Source organism: Plecotus auritus (assembly GCF_963455305.1).
Source record: "Plecotus auritus genome assembly, chromosome: 6".
Lineage (NCBI taxonomy): Eukaryota > Metazoa > Chordata > Mammalia > Chiroptera > Vespertilionidae > Plecotus > Plecotus auritus.
In genome coordinates this window covers 134,219,580-134,234,493 of record NC_137773.1, presented here as the reverse complement: position 1 = coordinate 134,234,493, position 14,914 = coordinate 134,219,580, and the positions used below count along the sequence as shown (strand labels likewise).

General features: G+C 37.3%; 1 protein-coding gene across 4 annotated transcripts in view; it reads left to right on the top strand.

Annotated features, from left to right (window-relative positions):
• CACNA2D3 (calcium voltage-gated channel auxiliary subunit alpha2delta 3) overlaps nt 1-14,914 on the top strand; it is an 860,181-nt gene that overhangs the window by 792,963 nt on the left and 52,304 nt on the right. For all 4 annotated transcript variants that reach the window (XR_013960934.1, XM_080675067.1, XM_080675065.1 and 1 more), the window contains one exon: nt 739-850. Coding sequence is in view for 3 of the 4 variants with exons in the window: in XM_080675067.1 (XP_080531193.1) it covers nt 739-850 (112 nt within the window). In the remaining variant the exon portion in view is untranslated. The remainder of the gene's footprint in view (nt 1-738; nt 851-14,914) is intronic.

Sequence of the window (14,914 nt, the reverse complement as noted above, 5' to 3'; positions counted from 1 at the left end):
ATGATGTTCCAGGTACTGCACTAAATATTCCACACATATTATTTATTCACTTCTCACATTAACCTCTGATAGAAACCTATATTATCCCCAACTAACATATTTAAAAAATTGAGACTTAGAGAGGTTTGGGCACTTGCCCACTGGACATAACTTTCTTAGATAATTTCATCAACCACAAGGCCTTCATCAAGTGCCTACTATGTACTCATTTACGTACAGGGTTATTTAGTGCTGTATTACTGGACAAGGAACTTCATAATAGTAGGATTAGGCTCATGGCTTTGGTTCAAAGGCATTACGTATTTTACTAGTCCATATTTCAATTTTGTTTCTGTAATAAAACCATGCAATTGTATCATGACCTTGGTCTCACCCCAAATAATATGGTGTAACTTATATTTTAGACCTTTATTTAGATATGCATATGTGTTTGTTGCTAAGTTCAAGTAAGGCTGAGTTCAGTTGACTGATGTTGTCCCAGAAAGTAGAATTCTTATGATGCATAAATGATAGCTGATCAGGCCAATGCAACTGCTTGAAGAATTATAGCTTATAGAGTTGCTTGGCAGATGAAATCACTGGACTAATTAGAAAATAATGCATTATGCTGTGCCTAGAAAACTCGCAGAGCAGTGGGAGCAGAGCAGCACTCTGAGTTCCTATGGGATGCCAGTCACAATAAAGCCTGTGCCTTGTGTTCCTTATCTTTTCCCCCCCTTTTTTTCCTTATCCCTGCAGCACAGAAATTGAAACAGACCCTGGAGCCTTGTGATACTGAGTACCCAGCATTTGTCTCTGAGCGCACCATCAAGGAGACCTCAGGGAACATTGCTTGTGAAGACTGCTCCAAGTAAGCCCCCCCCCCCCCCACCTCTGCTCAGTGAGAACTTCCCCAGATGGGCTGATGCGAGGGGCATGCCCAGGATTCCCCAGAGAGAGAGGGAAACATGGCTGCCCCCTTGTGTGAGGAAGTATTTTCATCAGCTTGGGAGAAACATCGTTGGTTTTATTAGAAAGATCGCTGAGAGTTTGAAAGCATTCAGAATGCATCCTGGAATATGGGAGGTTTTAGTTCTGTTTGTTGATGGTTGGAAGAAGTCCTAACTGGTGTTTCCCCAATTGACAGCTGGCAATTTCGGCGACCTGTTTCAGGTGTCTTTACTGAAAGCACAGAGTCTTCAGATTCACTGAAGTCTGATGGATTGAAAGTGATACTTGGTGGTTTACTACGGGTTTTTCTGATTACTAATACGGTGGGCTTGTTCTTGAAACAGCTTTATTGGTCATTTGGGGGTTCCTTACCTCTTCATTCCTGTATTTCTACTGGCAGTTCTCTGTTGGGTGGTGAATGTATTCATACTGATTTGGGTTTTCTTTCTATGTTTTGGACACCCTTTTTTTTTTTTTTTTGCAGTAATATGGTTTGTATATGTCTTCCTATTCCTGGGTCTGGCTCTTCACATTTATGGATGCCCTTAGATGAACAGAAATTTTCTTTCACTTTTATTTTATTGTAGTCTAATTTATTCTTTCTTCTATGATTTCTCTATTTTGTACCTTGTTTCAAAAATTAGTCTCTACCCTAATGTTATAATGCTGTTCTCACGTATTTTTATTCTGCATGCTTGTAAAGGGCTGCCTTTCACATTTAGGACTTTAATCCTGAGAGAGAGAGAGAGAGAGAGAGAGAGAGAGAGAGAGAGAGAGAGAGAGAGAGAGAGAGAGAGAGAGAATATGAATATGAGCATGAGGTAGAGTCTAGTTTGGTCTGTTCTTGGTCTGTTCTATGTACTTGGCTTTGTAACCAGCACTTTATATTGAATAGTCTTTATTTTCCATTAGATTTATTATAACACCTGTGCCATGGGCTGAGTTCCCATCTATATGCAGATCTGGTCCAGGTTTTATGGTTTGTCAATACTTCTGTCAGCACCCTGTCTCTTTAATTATTATGGCTTTATAATATGACTTGTTATTTAGAACAAATATCATTTTATTCTTCTTCTTCATAGTCGACTTGGCTATTCTTCCCTCTTTTTCATATTAATTTTTGAACCAGCTCGTTAATTTCCATGACTTATGCTGGGCTTTCAACTAAATTTGCTATGTTATATGTTAATTTGAAGATAATTGCTGTCTTTTATATTGGAGCTTCCTTTCCCCTTATAAACTAAATATATCTACTAATTTATATGTCTCTTTTTATGCCTTTCCAATACAGTTTTATAATTTTATGTTAGATTTATACTTAGAGAGCATATAGTTTTTCTTGCTAACATAAATAGTACATATTTGAAACTACATTTTCTAATTAATAATTGCTAGCATATGAGGATATCACTGATTTCTGCACATTAAGTATCTTATATCCCACAAATTACTAGATGCTGTTTAAGATCTGACTGTTTGTGTATAGATTTTCTTGGGCTCTCTGCATAGATATCACTTGTGAAAATTTTTCTTCCTAATCATCATACTTAATTATTTGTTTTATTACAGTGGAATTCTGATACATAGAAGCAATGCGAGTAGGTGACCATGTCTTATTCCTAATTTAAAGGAATTGCTCCTAATAATCCATGTTAAGTATAATGTTTGCTATAGGGTTTTTAAAGTTGTAGTAAAATATAAATATAAAGTTTACCATTGTAGCTATTTTTAAGTGTACAATTCACGTGCATAAGTAACTCACAATGTTGTGCACCCACATCTGTTATCCCCAAATTACTGTAGATTTTTGGTAGTTAACAACTTATTAAGTTAAAAAAGACCTCTTCAAGAGTGTTTGGTGCTGCTGGTATTATTACTTGAAACTTGAATGGATGTTGAATTTTATTTTAAAAAATTCTACATACATTACTAAAATAATTTTAATTTTTAATATGTTGAGTTACATGGATATAATTAAAATTTTTTCAATCATGACACATATATACCATAAATATCTTTAATAGTAGATGGGTTGTCAAATGTGAAAATGTACTTGCTTTCCCATGATGGACTTTCATTGTCAGGATTACAAAAACCAACACCATATTTTAAGATTCATCTGCTCATATTAGATGGTGAGCTTTTGCATCTGTGCTCGAAAAGGAGAGCAGGCTACACTTTTCCTTCCTTGTACTGTCATTTGGCTTTGCTCTTACCTTCATTTTATCGTCACAAAATTACTTGGAGAATTTTACCTCTCGAATATCTTAACATTTTGTGTAAGACCAAGTTATTTTCTGGTAAGTTTAGTAAAACTCATGAAACTATCAGTGACTGATGGGTTTTTGTTTGTTCGTCTGGTTTTGTGTGAGTACATTTTCAACTGCATTCGTTTCTTTAGTGGTTAGCTATCTCTGGAATTTCTGTTTCTTTTTTAAATGACTTTGGTGATTATATTTCTTAGAAAATTGCCTATTTCATCTCACTTTCCAAGGTTAATGCATGCATTTGGTCATAGTATTATTGTTTGATTAAAAATGCTATATTATTGCTGATTTTGACCCCTTTTAAATCAATCTCTTTCTCTCTCCCTCCTTCTCTTTCTTCTCTCTCCCCTTCCCACTTTTCTCCTCTTCTCCTCTCTCTCTCTCTCTCTTGCTAAAATCTGCCCCCCATGTTTCATGTTTGTTTTGTTTCTCTTTTCAAAGAACAATCATTTAGATTGTTTGATTCTTTCTGTTGTTTCTTTGAATTTTTATTTTATTTATTTTGCTTCTTATCTGTATTATTACCTTTCTTCTGTATTTTGGGAGTTTACTCTGTTTTTTCTTTCTTCTGACATTTTGTGTTTCCTGCCTACCTTTATCAGCTTCATCCAAATATATATAATTTCTTTCTGCATTCCAGTTTATCTCCATAAATTTAATATAAGGCTTTCATTATTATTTAACTCTAGCAATGTTATAATTTTCACAATTTTTTTTTAAATAAATCTTTATTCAGATTATTACAATTATTTCTCCTTTTTTCCCCCATAGCTCCCCTCCAGCCATTTCCCACCCCACCTTCTGCCCTTATCTACCCCCCACTGTCCTCATCCATAGGTGTATGATTTTTGTCCAGTCTCTTTATGAACCCCCCCATACCCCTTTCCCCCTGAGAATTATCAGTCCACTCCCTTTCTATGCCCCTGATTCTATTGTATTCACTAGATTATTCTGTTCCTCAGGTTTTTAATTCACTTGATTTTTAGGTTCACTTGTTGATAGATATGTATTTGTTGTTCATAATTTTTATCTTTCCTTTTTTCTTCTTCCTCTTCTTTAAGAATACCTTTCAGCATTTCATATAATACTGGTTTGGTGGTGATGAACTCCTTTAGCTTTTTCTTGTCTGTGAAACTCTTTATCTGCCCTTCAATTCTGAATGATAGCTTTGCTGGGTAGAGTAATCTTGGTTGTAGGTTCTTGCTATTCATCACATTGAAAATTTCTTGCCACTCCCGTCTGGCCTGCATAGTTTCTGTTGAAAAGTCAGCTGACAGTCGTATGGGTGCTCCCTTGTAGGTAACTAACTGTTTTTCTCTTGCTGCTTTTAATATTCTCTCTTTGTCTTTTGCTCTTGGCATTTTAATTATGATGTGTCTTGGTGTAGTCCTCTTTGGATTCCTTTTGTTTGGGGTTCTGTGGGCTTCCTGGACTTGTAAGTCTATTTCTTTCACCAGGTGGGGGAAGTTTTCGGTCATTATTTCTTCAAATAGGTTTTCAGTATTTTGCTCTCTCTCTTCTTCTGGCACCCCCATAATTCTGATGTTGGTACGCTTGAAGTTGTCCCAGAGTCTTCTTACATTATCTTCAACTTTTTGGATTTTTTTTTTTGCTTTTTGCTTTTTCGGTTGAGTGTTTTTTGCTTCTTTGTAATTCAATTCTTTGACTTGATTTTTGTGTTCCTCTTGTCTGTTTTTGGGTCTCTGTATAATATTTTTTATTTCAGTCAGTGTATGTTTAATTTCTAGTTGGTCCTTTTTCATCTCTTCGAGGGTCTCGTTATATTTATCGGCCTTTTCTAGGATATTCTTAAAAAGCCTTATAACCGTGGTTTTGAATTCTATATCCAGTCGTTTGTTTTCCTCCATTTCTTTCGTTTGTGATCTGATTCTTAGATGCCGCATTTTCACTGCTTCCCTGAGTTGGTAGATTTGTGTGCTAGGTTTCCAATTTGGCCCAGTGGGTCTGCCTCCCCAGTTAACTTGAGGTGGACACTCTTGGTGCACACCTTTGTGGACTGTGTGTACAGCCTTGTTGTAATTAAGTCTTGATTGTTGTTGGTATCACTGGGAAGAATTGACCTCCAGGCCAGTTGGCTGTAAGGATCAGCTGTGTCTATGCTGGGAGAAGTTCGGTGCTGGAGACAGCCTTATAGGATTAGACTTGCCAAATTGCAATAGCCTCTGTGCTCAGCTTGGATGGGGTGGAGTCTCAGTCTTGGCTTCCCGTCAGCCTTGCCCTTGCTAGCACGTGTGTGCCTTCAGTCCTCTGCCTTCCCGGCTCCCGATTCTCCGCCCGAGAGTCCAGACTCCCCCCACAAGAGCGTGGGTCTCCGGGGGCTCGCCTGGAACTGGGGTTCACTGCAGTCAGAACTGGGGCTCACTTCAGTCAGAACTGGTGTTCAGTGCCGTCAGGAGCCTCTGACTCCCTTCTGCTAGGGAAAGCCTGTGGCAGCCCCCGCAGTCTTTGTGCGCACTGGCGCGAGCGGACTTTCAGTCTTCCGCCTTCCCCGGCTCCCGAGTCTCCGCCCGAGAGTCCAGACTCCCCCCACAAGAGCGTGGGTCCCCAGGGGTTCGCCCGGAACTGGGGTTCAGTGCAGTCAGAACTGGGGTTCAATGCGGTCGGGGGCTCCCTTCCCCCTTCCGCCAGAGAAAGCCAGCCAGGCACTCCGCCGCCCTTCCTCTCTGCGCGCACAAAGACCCTTTGCCGTACCTCCAATTCTCTGTGAGCTTTTCTCCTTCCTTCTAGTTGTAGAATTTTCACTCAGTCAGCTTTCCTGCGGTTCTGGATGGTGTCCGTTCTGTCTTTTAGTTGTAGTTTTGAAATTGTTGTGCGAGGCAGCAGTTTAGGTGTTTACCTATGCCGCCATCTTGGTTTAATTTTCACAATTTTTTATCTATAAATTTTTAAATAGTTTTTAAGATTTCCTAATATGTGGGATTTGAGGCTTTTTATCATTATTGATGTCTAATTAAATGGCATTGTGATCTGTATAACACATGTTTTTTAGTATGTGTGGAGACTTGCTTTGTATTCTAGTACTTATCCATGTATTTTTGAAAGTAAGTTTCATTCTCTAATAGCTGGGTACAGGGATTAATATATTAATAACTAACTATTGGCTCAAATGTATTACTTTATTTCAAAGTTTTTTAAATGGTGTCTATTTTATTTTATATTTTAATTGTTTTCAATTAGAGTTTACATTCAATATTTAGGGAGTGTCTGTTTTAGATGGCAATCTCTTGTCAGACTTAGGGATTTTTCAACTCATTCTTGTCATTCAATTCATTTTGCTTTCTATATTTTGAAGCAGTGTTACCATGGACATCTCTGTTCAGGATTGGTACAGCTTTCTAATAAATCATTCCTTTTATCATTATGTAAAACCTTCTATATGAAAGTGCTTTATGCTTTAATGTCTATTTCATTTGCTAATAGCATAGGCATAGTAGTTTTTCTTTTGGTAACATTTCCTAGGCATATTTCCCACCCCCTTCCCTCCATTTTCAATTATTATTTTTTTTGTCATTTTGCATTTGGCTTTGTCTTATAAATAGAATATAGCTGGATTTCAAATACCTGTCTATTGTTGGTAGATTTAAGTCTGTATTTATTTCCATTTTATATGCTCTCTATTCTTCATTCTTTATCTTTGCTCCCCTCCTCCTCCTCCTCTTTCTTCTTCCAATAGAATGTTGACCAATTTGTTTACTCACCATTGCTTTTTTTTTTTTTTTCCATTGCTTTTTTTGTTTTACAGTATTTTGGAAGTTTTTCCAGGAATCTTCTGGGAGTGATACATTCTCTCATTCTTTGTCTAAAACACCTTATTTCATAAATACTCTGCAGAAATAATTTAACTTCATATTATCTAAATTGAAATTTTTAAAGATACTATTCCATTGTCTTCTGACTTTTAGTTTTGCACCTTTATAAATAGGCTGGTTTTCCGCTCTCTGATGGCTTTTAAAGTTTTTATTGGCTTTTAATGTTCTAAAGTTACATTGAAGTATGCCTAGATATAAATTCATTTCTGTCTTTTGTGTACTTTATCCTGGATAATGTCCTTCAACTTATATTAGAGTTCATTAATTTCTTTTTGATTGTGTCTAGTCTGCTGCTTAGAGAATGCATTGAGTTTTTAATATAGATGTCTTTCCTTTTATTCTAGAGGGTTTATTTGCTTCTTTTAAAAATCTGTGTATTCTTTTATCTAGAGTCTTATTATTAAATTTCCTATACTTAATTATAAAGAACTTTTAAGGTTATTTTAGCAGTTTAAACTTTTAGGGCACCAGTCTCTTGCTTCTTGTGTCTGCTTTCTTTAATGGCAGATTTTTGTCCATGTGTTTTGTCATTTTTTACTGTAAACTGATCTTTACTATTAATTATTATTGTTGTAATAGAGCTTGAGTTTCTCTTCATGAGAGGTTTATATCTGGGCTTCAATCATGTATCCTATTGGTATTGACTGCGCCTGGGAATCATTGTTATGTAAGCTTCTGTATTTAGGAGTTTGTGCATCATATAATTACAGTAAATATTTTTCCTAGGCAGCATGTACTTTAGGCATAACGTTTGATTTCTCATGCTAATATCAGAGCCCCAGACAACACCACTTAGCTATAAATGTACAAGTTGGCTTTTAGTATCTTCTCTTATAAGCATTTTTTTTTTGTATTTAAACATGCATTTTTAGTTTTATTATTTCATCCTGCATGTCGAAGTGTTTAGAGCAGAATGGCTTCCACACTTGCCAAACCGCCATGTCACAGTTTACTTCTGATCATGGACTTCCGAGAGCAGCCACAGCAAGCACCGAGGTAGAGTTTTTTAGTGCAGGAGCGGTGGGATCAGAGTGTGAATCCAACTCTAGCCTTGCTGACTGTGTGACCTCCAGCAAGAATCTAACTGCTCTGAATCTCAGCTTCTCCTGGGAAACTTGGGCCATAATAATAGTAAGCATAGAATAGGCTTGTTGTAAGATGGATATTATATCCCCAGTCATCACAGCTACAAACTCCATCATGTGGCCAGTATCTCTTAGTGAATGATAGGTGATCATATTGAGTGGAATGTTAGGTTTCTTATTTCCATTCTAAATGAGAAAACAAATAAACCGAGATAGATAACTATTAGGGCAAGTCACAGGTTTCCTTGTTGACTTGTAATTAGAAACTGACATGGGTGCAGTTTAATTAAAAGAAGTGACCTAATGATTTCATACTAATGAGAAGACTACCTGTCATTCAGTGGGAGGTTGCTGCATTAACTGCTGTGGCCAGAAACCGCTGGAGCCTTGGGCAATGCAAGGATGACCATGATAGAAAGGTGATGTTGAAGGTGTTTGCACCACCATGACCAGCCTGTTTCAGACCTTGAATTCCATGCTGGCTTGAAGACTTCCAGGAGGCTGGGGAGTTGAGTGAGGCCTGCTATCGCATGCTGCTGGCCCCAGGGAAAAGGCACTGCAGGCTTTGAAGGATTGTCCTTTCCAAGCTTTATCTCCAGACCACCACCCAGCAGCTCAGTCAGACACTACAGAAGCAAAACAACAAAGGCTCAGGGGTCTGAGTGGGGAGAGGAGAGGGACTATGCTTTCTCTTTCTTTTTAAATAAGCTCTTTATTGACATTTAGCACATACAGAAAAGTGTATAAACCATATGTTTGCAGCTTGATGAACTTTCACAAGGTGGACACGTCTATATAACGTACACTCACTCAGGTTAAGAACTGAAAGAACAGTCAAGCCCCTCTGAACCCCCCCCCCGACCTGTCCCCTTCTAGGTATAGCCCCACCTGCCATAAGATAACCACTCTCTTGATTTCTTACATCACAGTTGGTTTTATCTGTTTCTAATGTCAACTTGTGAGATGGCAATTTAGTTAATAAGATATGAGAGCTGATATATGATTGACTGAGGGAGGTTTCTAAGATGTTCACTTGGAAAACAAGATAGGGCCGTAGGAAAAAAATTAAACATGCTTTAGGACTTCGGTGAACATTACTGGGTTTTTTTTAATGATTTTTTATTTTTCATTTACAGTTGACATACAATATAATATTAGCTTCAGGTGTACAACATATAATTAGATAGTTATATAGCTTACAAAGTGATCACCTCAATAAGTTTAACACCCACCTGGCACTTCACATAGTTATTACAATATCATTGACTATATTCAATGCTATACTTTACATCCCCGTGACTATTTTGTAACTCTCAGTTTGTATTTTTTGATCCCTTCCCCCTTTTCACCAATCCTCCAATTCCCTCCCATCTGGCAACCATCAAAATGTTCTCTGTGTCTATGAGTTTGATTCTGTTTTATTTATTTTGTGTTAGAGATTCTATATATAAGTGAAACATGTGGTATTTGTCTTTGTCCGTCTGACTTATTTCACTTAGCAAGGATCCACCCATGCTATTGCAGATGGAAAGATTTTTTTATGGCTGAGTAATATTCCATTGTATATATGCACAAATTCATCTGTTGATGGACACTCAGGTTGCTTCCACATCTTGGCTATTGTAAATAATGCTGCAAGGAACATGTGGATTCATATGTCTGTTTGAATTAGTGTTTTGGGTTTAATAAGATAAATGCCCAGAAGGGGTATTACTGAGTCCTCTTATATCTTCTTATAGCTTTTGTGTTAAAGTCTATTTTGTCTGATATAAGTATTGCTACCCTAGCTTATTTTTTTTTGTTTCATTTTCATGAATTATCTTTTTTGTCCCTTTCAGTCTGTGTGTGTCTTTCTATCTACAGTGAGTCTCTTGTAGACAGATATGTAAGGGTTTTATTTCCTTATCCATTCAGCCTCCTTGTGTCTTTTGATTGGAGCATTTAAAGCACTTACATTTAAAGTAGTTATTGATAGATATATAGTTATCCCCATTTACCCACATATTTTTTTTTAATTTTCATTTATTGATTTTAGAGAGAGGAAGGGAGTGAGAAACATTGATTTATTGTACCATTAACCCATGCATACATTAGTTTCTTCCTGTATGTGACCTGACCAGAGATTAAACCCACAACTATGGTGTATCTGGACACCGCTTTAACTGCCTGAGCTATATGGCCAGGCAATTATTCATGGGTTTTTTTTGAATCTTTCTTTTTCTTTTTCTTAAAGAAGTCCGTTTAACATTTCTCATAATGCTGGTTGGGTGGTGATGAAATCCTTTAGCTTTTTGCTGTCTGGAAGCTCTTTATCTGACCTTTAATTCTGAATGACAGCTTTGCTTTTTATCACTTTGAGTATTTCTGGCCACTCCCTCTGGCCTGGAAAGTTTATGCTGAGCAATCAGCTGACAGTCTTATGGGCGCTCCCTTGTAGATAACTAACTGCTTTACTCTTGCTGCTTTTAAGATTCTCTGTCTTTAGCCCTTTGCATTTTAACCATGTACTGGTGTGGGCCTCTTTGGGTTCATTTGTTGGGGACTTTCTGTGCTTCCTGGATTTATATGGCTATATTCTTCATCAGGTTAGGGAAGTTTTCCATCATTACTTCTTCAAAAAATTTGTCATTTCTTGCTGTCTTTTTTCTCCTTCTGGTACCCTATGATGTGAATGTTGTTATATTTGAAGTTGCCCCAGAGACCCCTTAAACTATTCTCATTTTTTTGTATTCTTTTTTTTTATTAAGGTGTTATATGTGTACATATCTTACCATTGCCCCTCCCCACCCCACTCCCATACATGCCCTCACCCCCCAATGTTTTGCATCCATTGGTTATTCTTATATGCATGCATATAAGTCCTTCGGTTGATCTCTTATTCCCCCCTCCCCCCGCAAACTTCCCGCTGTAATTTGACAGTCTGTTTGATGCTTTACTGCCTCTGTATCTATCTTTTTGTTCATAAGTTTATAATGTTTTTTATTATCCACAAATGAGTGAGATCATGTGGTATTTTTCTTTAATTGACTGGATTATTTCATTTAGCATAATGTTCTCCAATTCCATCCAGGTTGCTACAAGTGGTAAGAATTCCTTCTTTTTTATGGCAGCATAGTATTCCATTGTGTAGATGTACCATAGTTTTCTGATCCAGTCATCTGCTGACGGGCACCTAGGCTGTTTCCAAATCTTACCTATTGTAAATTGTGCTGCTATGAACATAGGGGTGCATATATCCTTTCTGATTGGTGTTTCCAGTTTCTTAGGATATATTCCTAGGAGTGGGATTACTGGGTCAAATGGGAGTTCCATTTTCAGTTTTTTTGAGGAAACTCCATACTGTTCTCCACAGTGGCTGCACCAGTCTGCATTCCCACCAGCAGTGCACGAGGGTTCCTTTTTCTCCGCATCCTCGCCAACACTTGTCGTTTGTTGATTTGTTGATGATAGCCATTCTGACAGGTGTGAGATGGTATCGCATTGTCGTTTTGATTTGCATCTCTCGGATAATTAGTGACTTTGAGCATGTTTTCATGTGTCTCTTGGCCTTCCTTCTGTCTTCTTTTGAAAAGATTCTATTTAGGTCCGTTGCCCATTTTTTTATTGGATCATTTATCTTCCTTTTATTAAGTTGTATAGGCTGCCTGTAGATGTTGGAGATTAAACCTTTATCAGTGATAACATTTGCAAATATGTTCTCCCATACAGTGGGGTTTCTTGTTGTTTTGTTGATGGTTTCTTTTGCTGTGAAAAAGCTTTTTATTTTGATGTAGTCCCATTTGTTTAGTTTCTCTTTGGCTCTGATTGCCCTAGGGGCAGTATCAGTGAAGAAATTCTTTCGGCATATGTCTGAGATTTTGCTGCCTGTGGATTCCTCTAGTATTTTTATGGTTTCCCGTCTTATGTTTAAGTCCTGTATCCATTTTGAGTTTATTTTTGTGTATGGTGTAAGTTGGTGATCTAGTTTCATTTTTTTGCATGTATCTGTCCAATTTTCCCAACACCATTTACTGAAGAGACTGTCTTGACTCCATTGTATGTTCATGCCTCCTTTGTCAAATATTAATTGCGCATATTGGTTTGGGTCGATATCTGGATTCTCTATTCTATTCCATTGATCTATGTGTCTGTTCTTGTGCCAGTACCAGGCTGTTTTGAGAACAGTGGCTATGTAATATAGCTTGAAATCTGGTATTGAGATCCCTCCTACTTTATTCTTCTTTCTCAGGATTGCTGTGGCTCTTCGGGGTCTTTTTTTATTCCAGATGAATTTTTGGAGAGTTTTTCTAGGTCTGTGAAATATGCCATAGGTATTTTAATGGGGAGTGCATTGAATCTATAGATTGCTTTGGGTAGTGTGGACATTTTAACGATGTTGATTCTACCAATCCATGAACATGGTATGTTCTTCCATCTGTTTACATCTTCCTCTATCTCTTTTTTCAGGGTCCTGTAGTTTTCCGTGTATAGGTCTTTTACCTCCTTAGTTAAGTTTATTCCTAAGTATCTTAATTTTTTTGGTGTGATGGTAAATGGGATTGCTCTTTTAGTTTCTCTTTCTGTAAGTTCACTATGTGTGTATAGCAGTGCCATAGATTCCTTGGCGTTAATTTTGTATCCTGCTACATTGCCAAATTCATTAAGTCTGTTAGTTTTTTGATGGGGTCTTTTGGGTTTTTTTATGTACAATATCATGTCATCTGCAAATAAGGACAGCTTTACTTCTTCTTTTCCAATTTGGATGCCTTTTATTTCTTCTTCTTGTCTAATTGCAATGGCTAATACTTCCAGTACTATGTCAAACAGGAGTGGTGAGAGTGGGCATCCCTGTCTTGTTCCTGTTCTTAGGGGAAATGGTTTTAGTTTTTGTCCACTGAGTATGATGTTAACTGTGGATTTATCATATATAACTTTTATGATGTTGAGGTATGATCCTTCTATTCCCACCTTGTTGAGAGTTTTTATCAAGAAAGGGTGTTGGGTTTTGTCGAATGCTGTTTCTGCATTTATTGATATGACTATGTGATTTTTATCTCTCAATTTGTTTATGTGATGTATCACGTTTATTGATTTGCAGGTATTGTACCGTCCTTGCATTCCTGGGACAAATCCTACTTGGTCATGGTGTATGATCTTCCTGATGTAGTGCTGGATCCGATTTGCTAGAATTTTGTTGAGGATTTTGGCATCTATGTTCATGAGGGATATTGGCCTGTAATTCTCTTTCATTGTGTTGTCTTTCTCTGGTTTTGGTATTAGGGTGATGCTGGCTTCATAGAAGGAGCTTGGAAGTGTTCCTTCCTCTTGAATTTTTGGGAATAGTCTGAGGACGATAGGTTTTAGTTCTTCCTTGAATGTTTGGAAAAACTCTCCTGTGAAGCCGTCTGTCCCCAGGCTTTTGTTTGCCAGAAGCTTTTGGATGACTGCTTCAATTTCTTCCATAGTTACTGGCATATTGAGCTGTTTAGATTTTTCCTGATTGAGTTTTGGTAGGTTATATTTTTCTAGAATATGTCCATTTCTTCCAGGTTGTCCAGTTTGTCGGAATAGAGATGTTTGTAGTATTTTTTTTTTTTTTAACAAACCTTGGTATTTCGGCGGGATCTGTTGTTATTTCACCTCTTTCATTTCTGATTTTGTTTATTTGGGTCCTCTCACTTTGCTTCTTGGTGAGCCTGGCTAGAGGTTCATCAATTGTTTATCCTTTAAAAGAACCAGCTCTTGGTTTTGTTTATCTTTTGTATTGTTTCTTTGGTCTCTATGTCGTTTATCTTTGCTCTAATCTTTATTTTTTCCTTCCTTCTGCTTACACTGGGTTTTTCTTGTTGCTCTTTTTCTAACTCTTTGAGTTGTAGGGTTAGGTAATTTATTACCATTGTTTCTTGTTTTTTTGCAGTATGCTTGTAGAGCTATGAACTTCCCTCTCAAGACTGCTTTCGCTGTGTCCCATTGATTTTTCATTGTTGTGTTTTCATTGTCATTTGTTGCCATGATGTTTTTTATTTCTTTCTTGATCTCTCTGGTAACCCAGTCATTGTTTAACAGCATGCTGTTTAGTCTCAGTGTGTTTGATTTCTTTGGATTGTTTTTATTGTAATTGATTTCCAGTTTTATGCCACTGTGGTCTGAGAAGATGCTTGATATGATTTCTATCTTCTTGAATTTGAAGAGACTTTGCCTATGTCTCAACATATGGTCTATCTTTGAAAATGACCCATGTGCACTTGAGAAGAATGTATATTCTGTGGCTTTGGGGTGAAATGTTCTGAAGATGTCAATTAATTCCATCTGATCTAGTGAGTCATTTAGGATTGATGTTTCTTTGCTGATTTTTTGTTTAGAGGATTTGTCCAGTGGTGATAGTGGGGTATTAAAGTCTCCTACTATGATTGTATTGCTGTCAATCTCTCCCTTGATATCCTCCAGGAGATTTTTTATGTATTTGGGTGTTCCTGTAGTGGGTGCGTATATGTTTACCAGAGTTATTTCTTCTTGTTGGATTGCTCCCTTTAGTATTATGAAGTGGCCTTCCTTATCTCTTGTTATGTCCTTCACTTTGAGATCTAATTTGTCAGATATAAGTATTGCTACCCCAGCTTTTTTTCCATTTCCATTCTCCTGGAAGACCTTTTTCCATCCCTTCACCCTCAGTCTGTGTGCGTCTTTTTTTCTAAAGTGGGTTTCTTGTAGACAGCAGATATATGGGTCTTGTTTTCTTTTTTTTTCTTTTTTTTTTTATAAATATATTTTATTGACATTTTACAGAGAGGAAGGGAGAGGGATAGAGAGCTAGAAACATCGA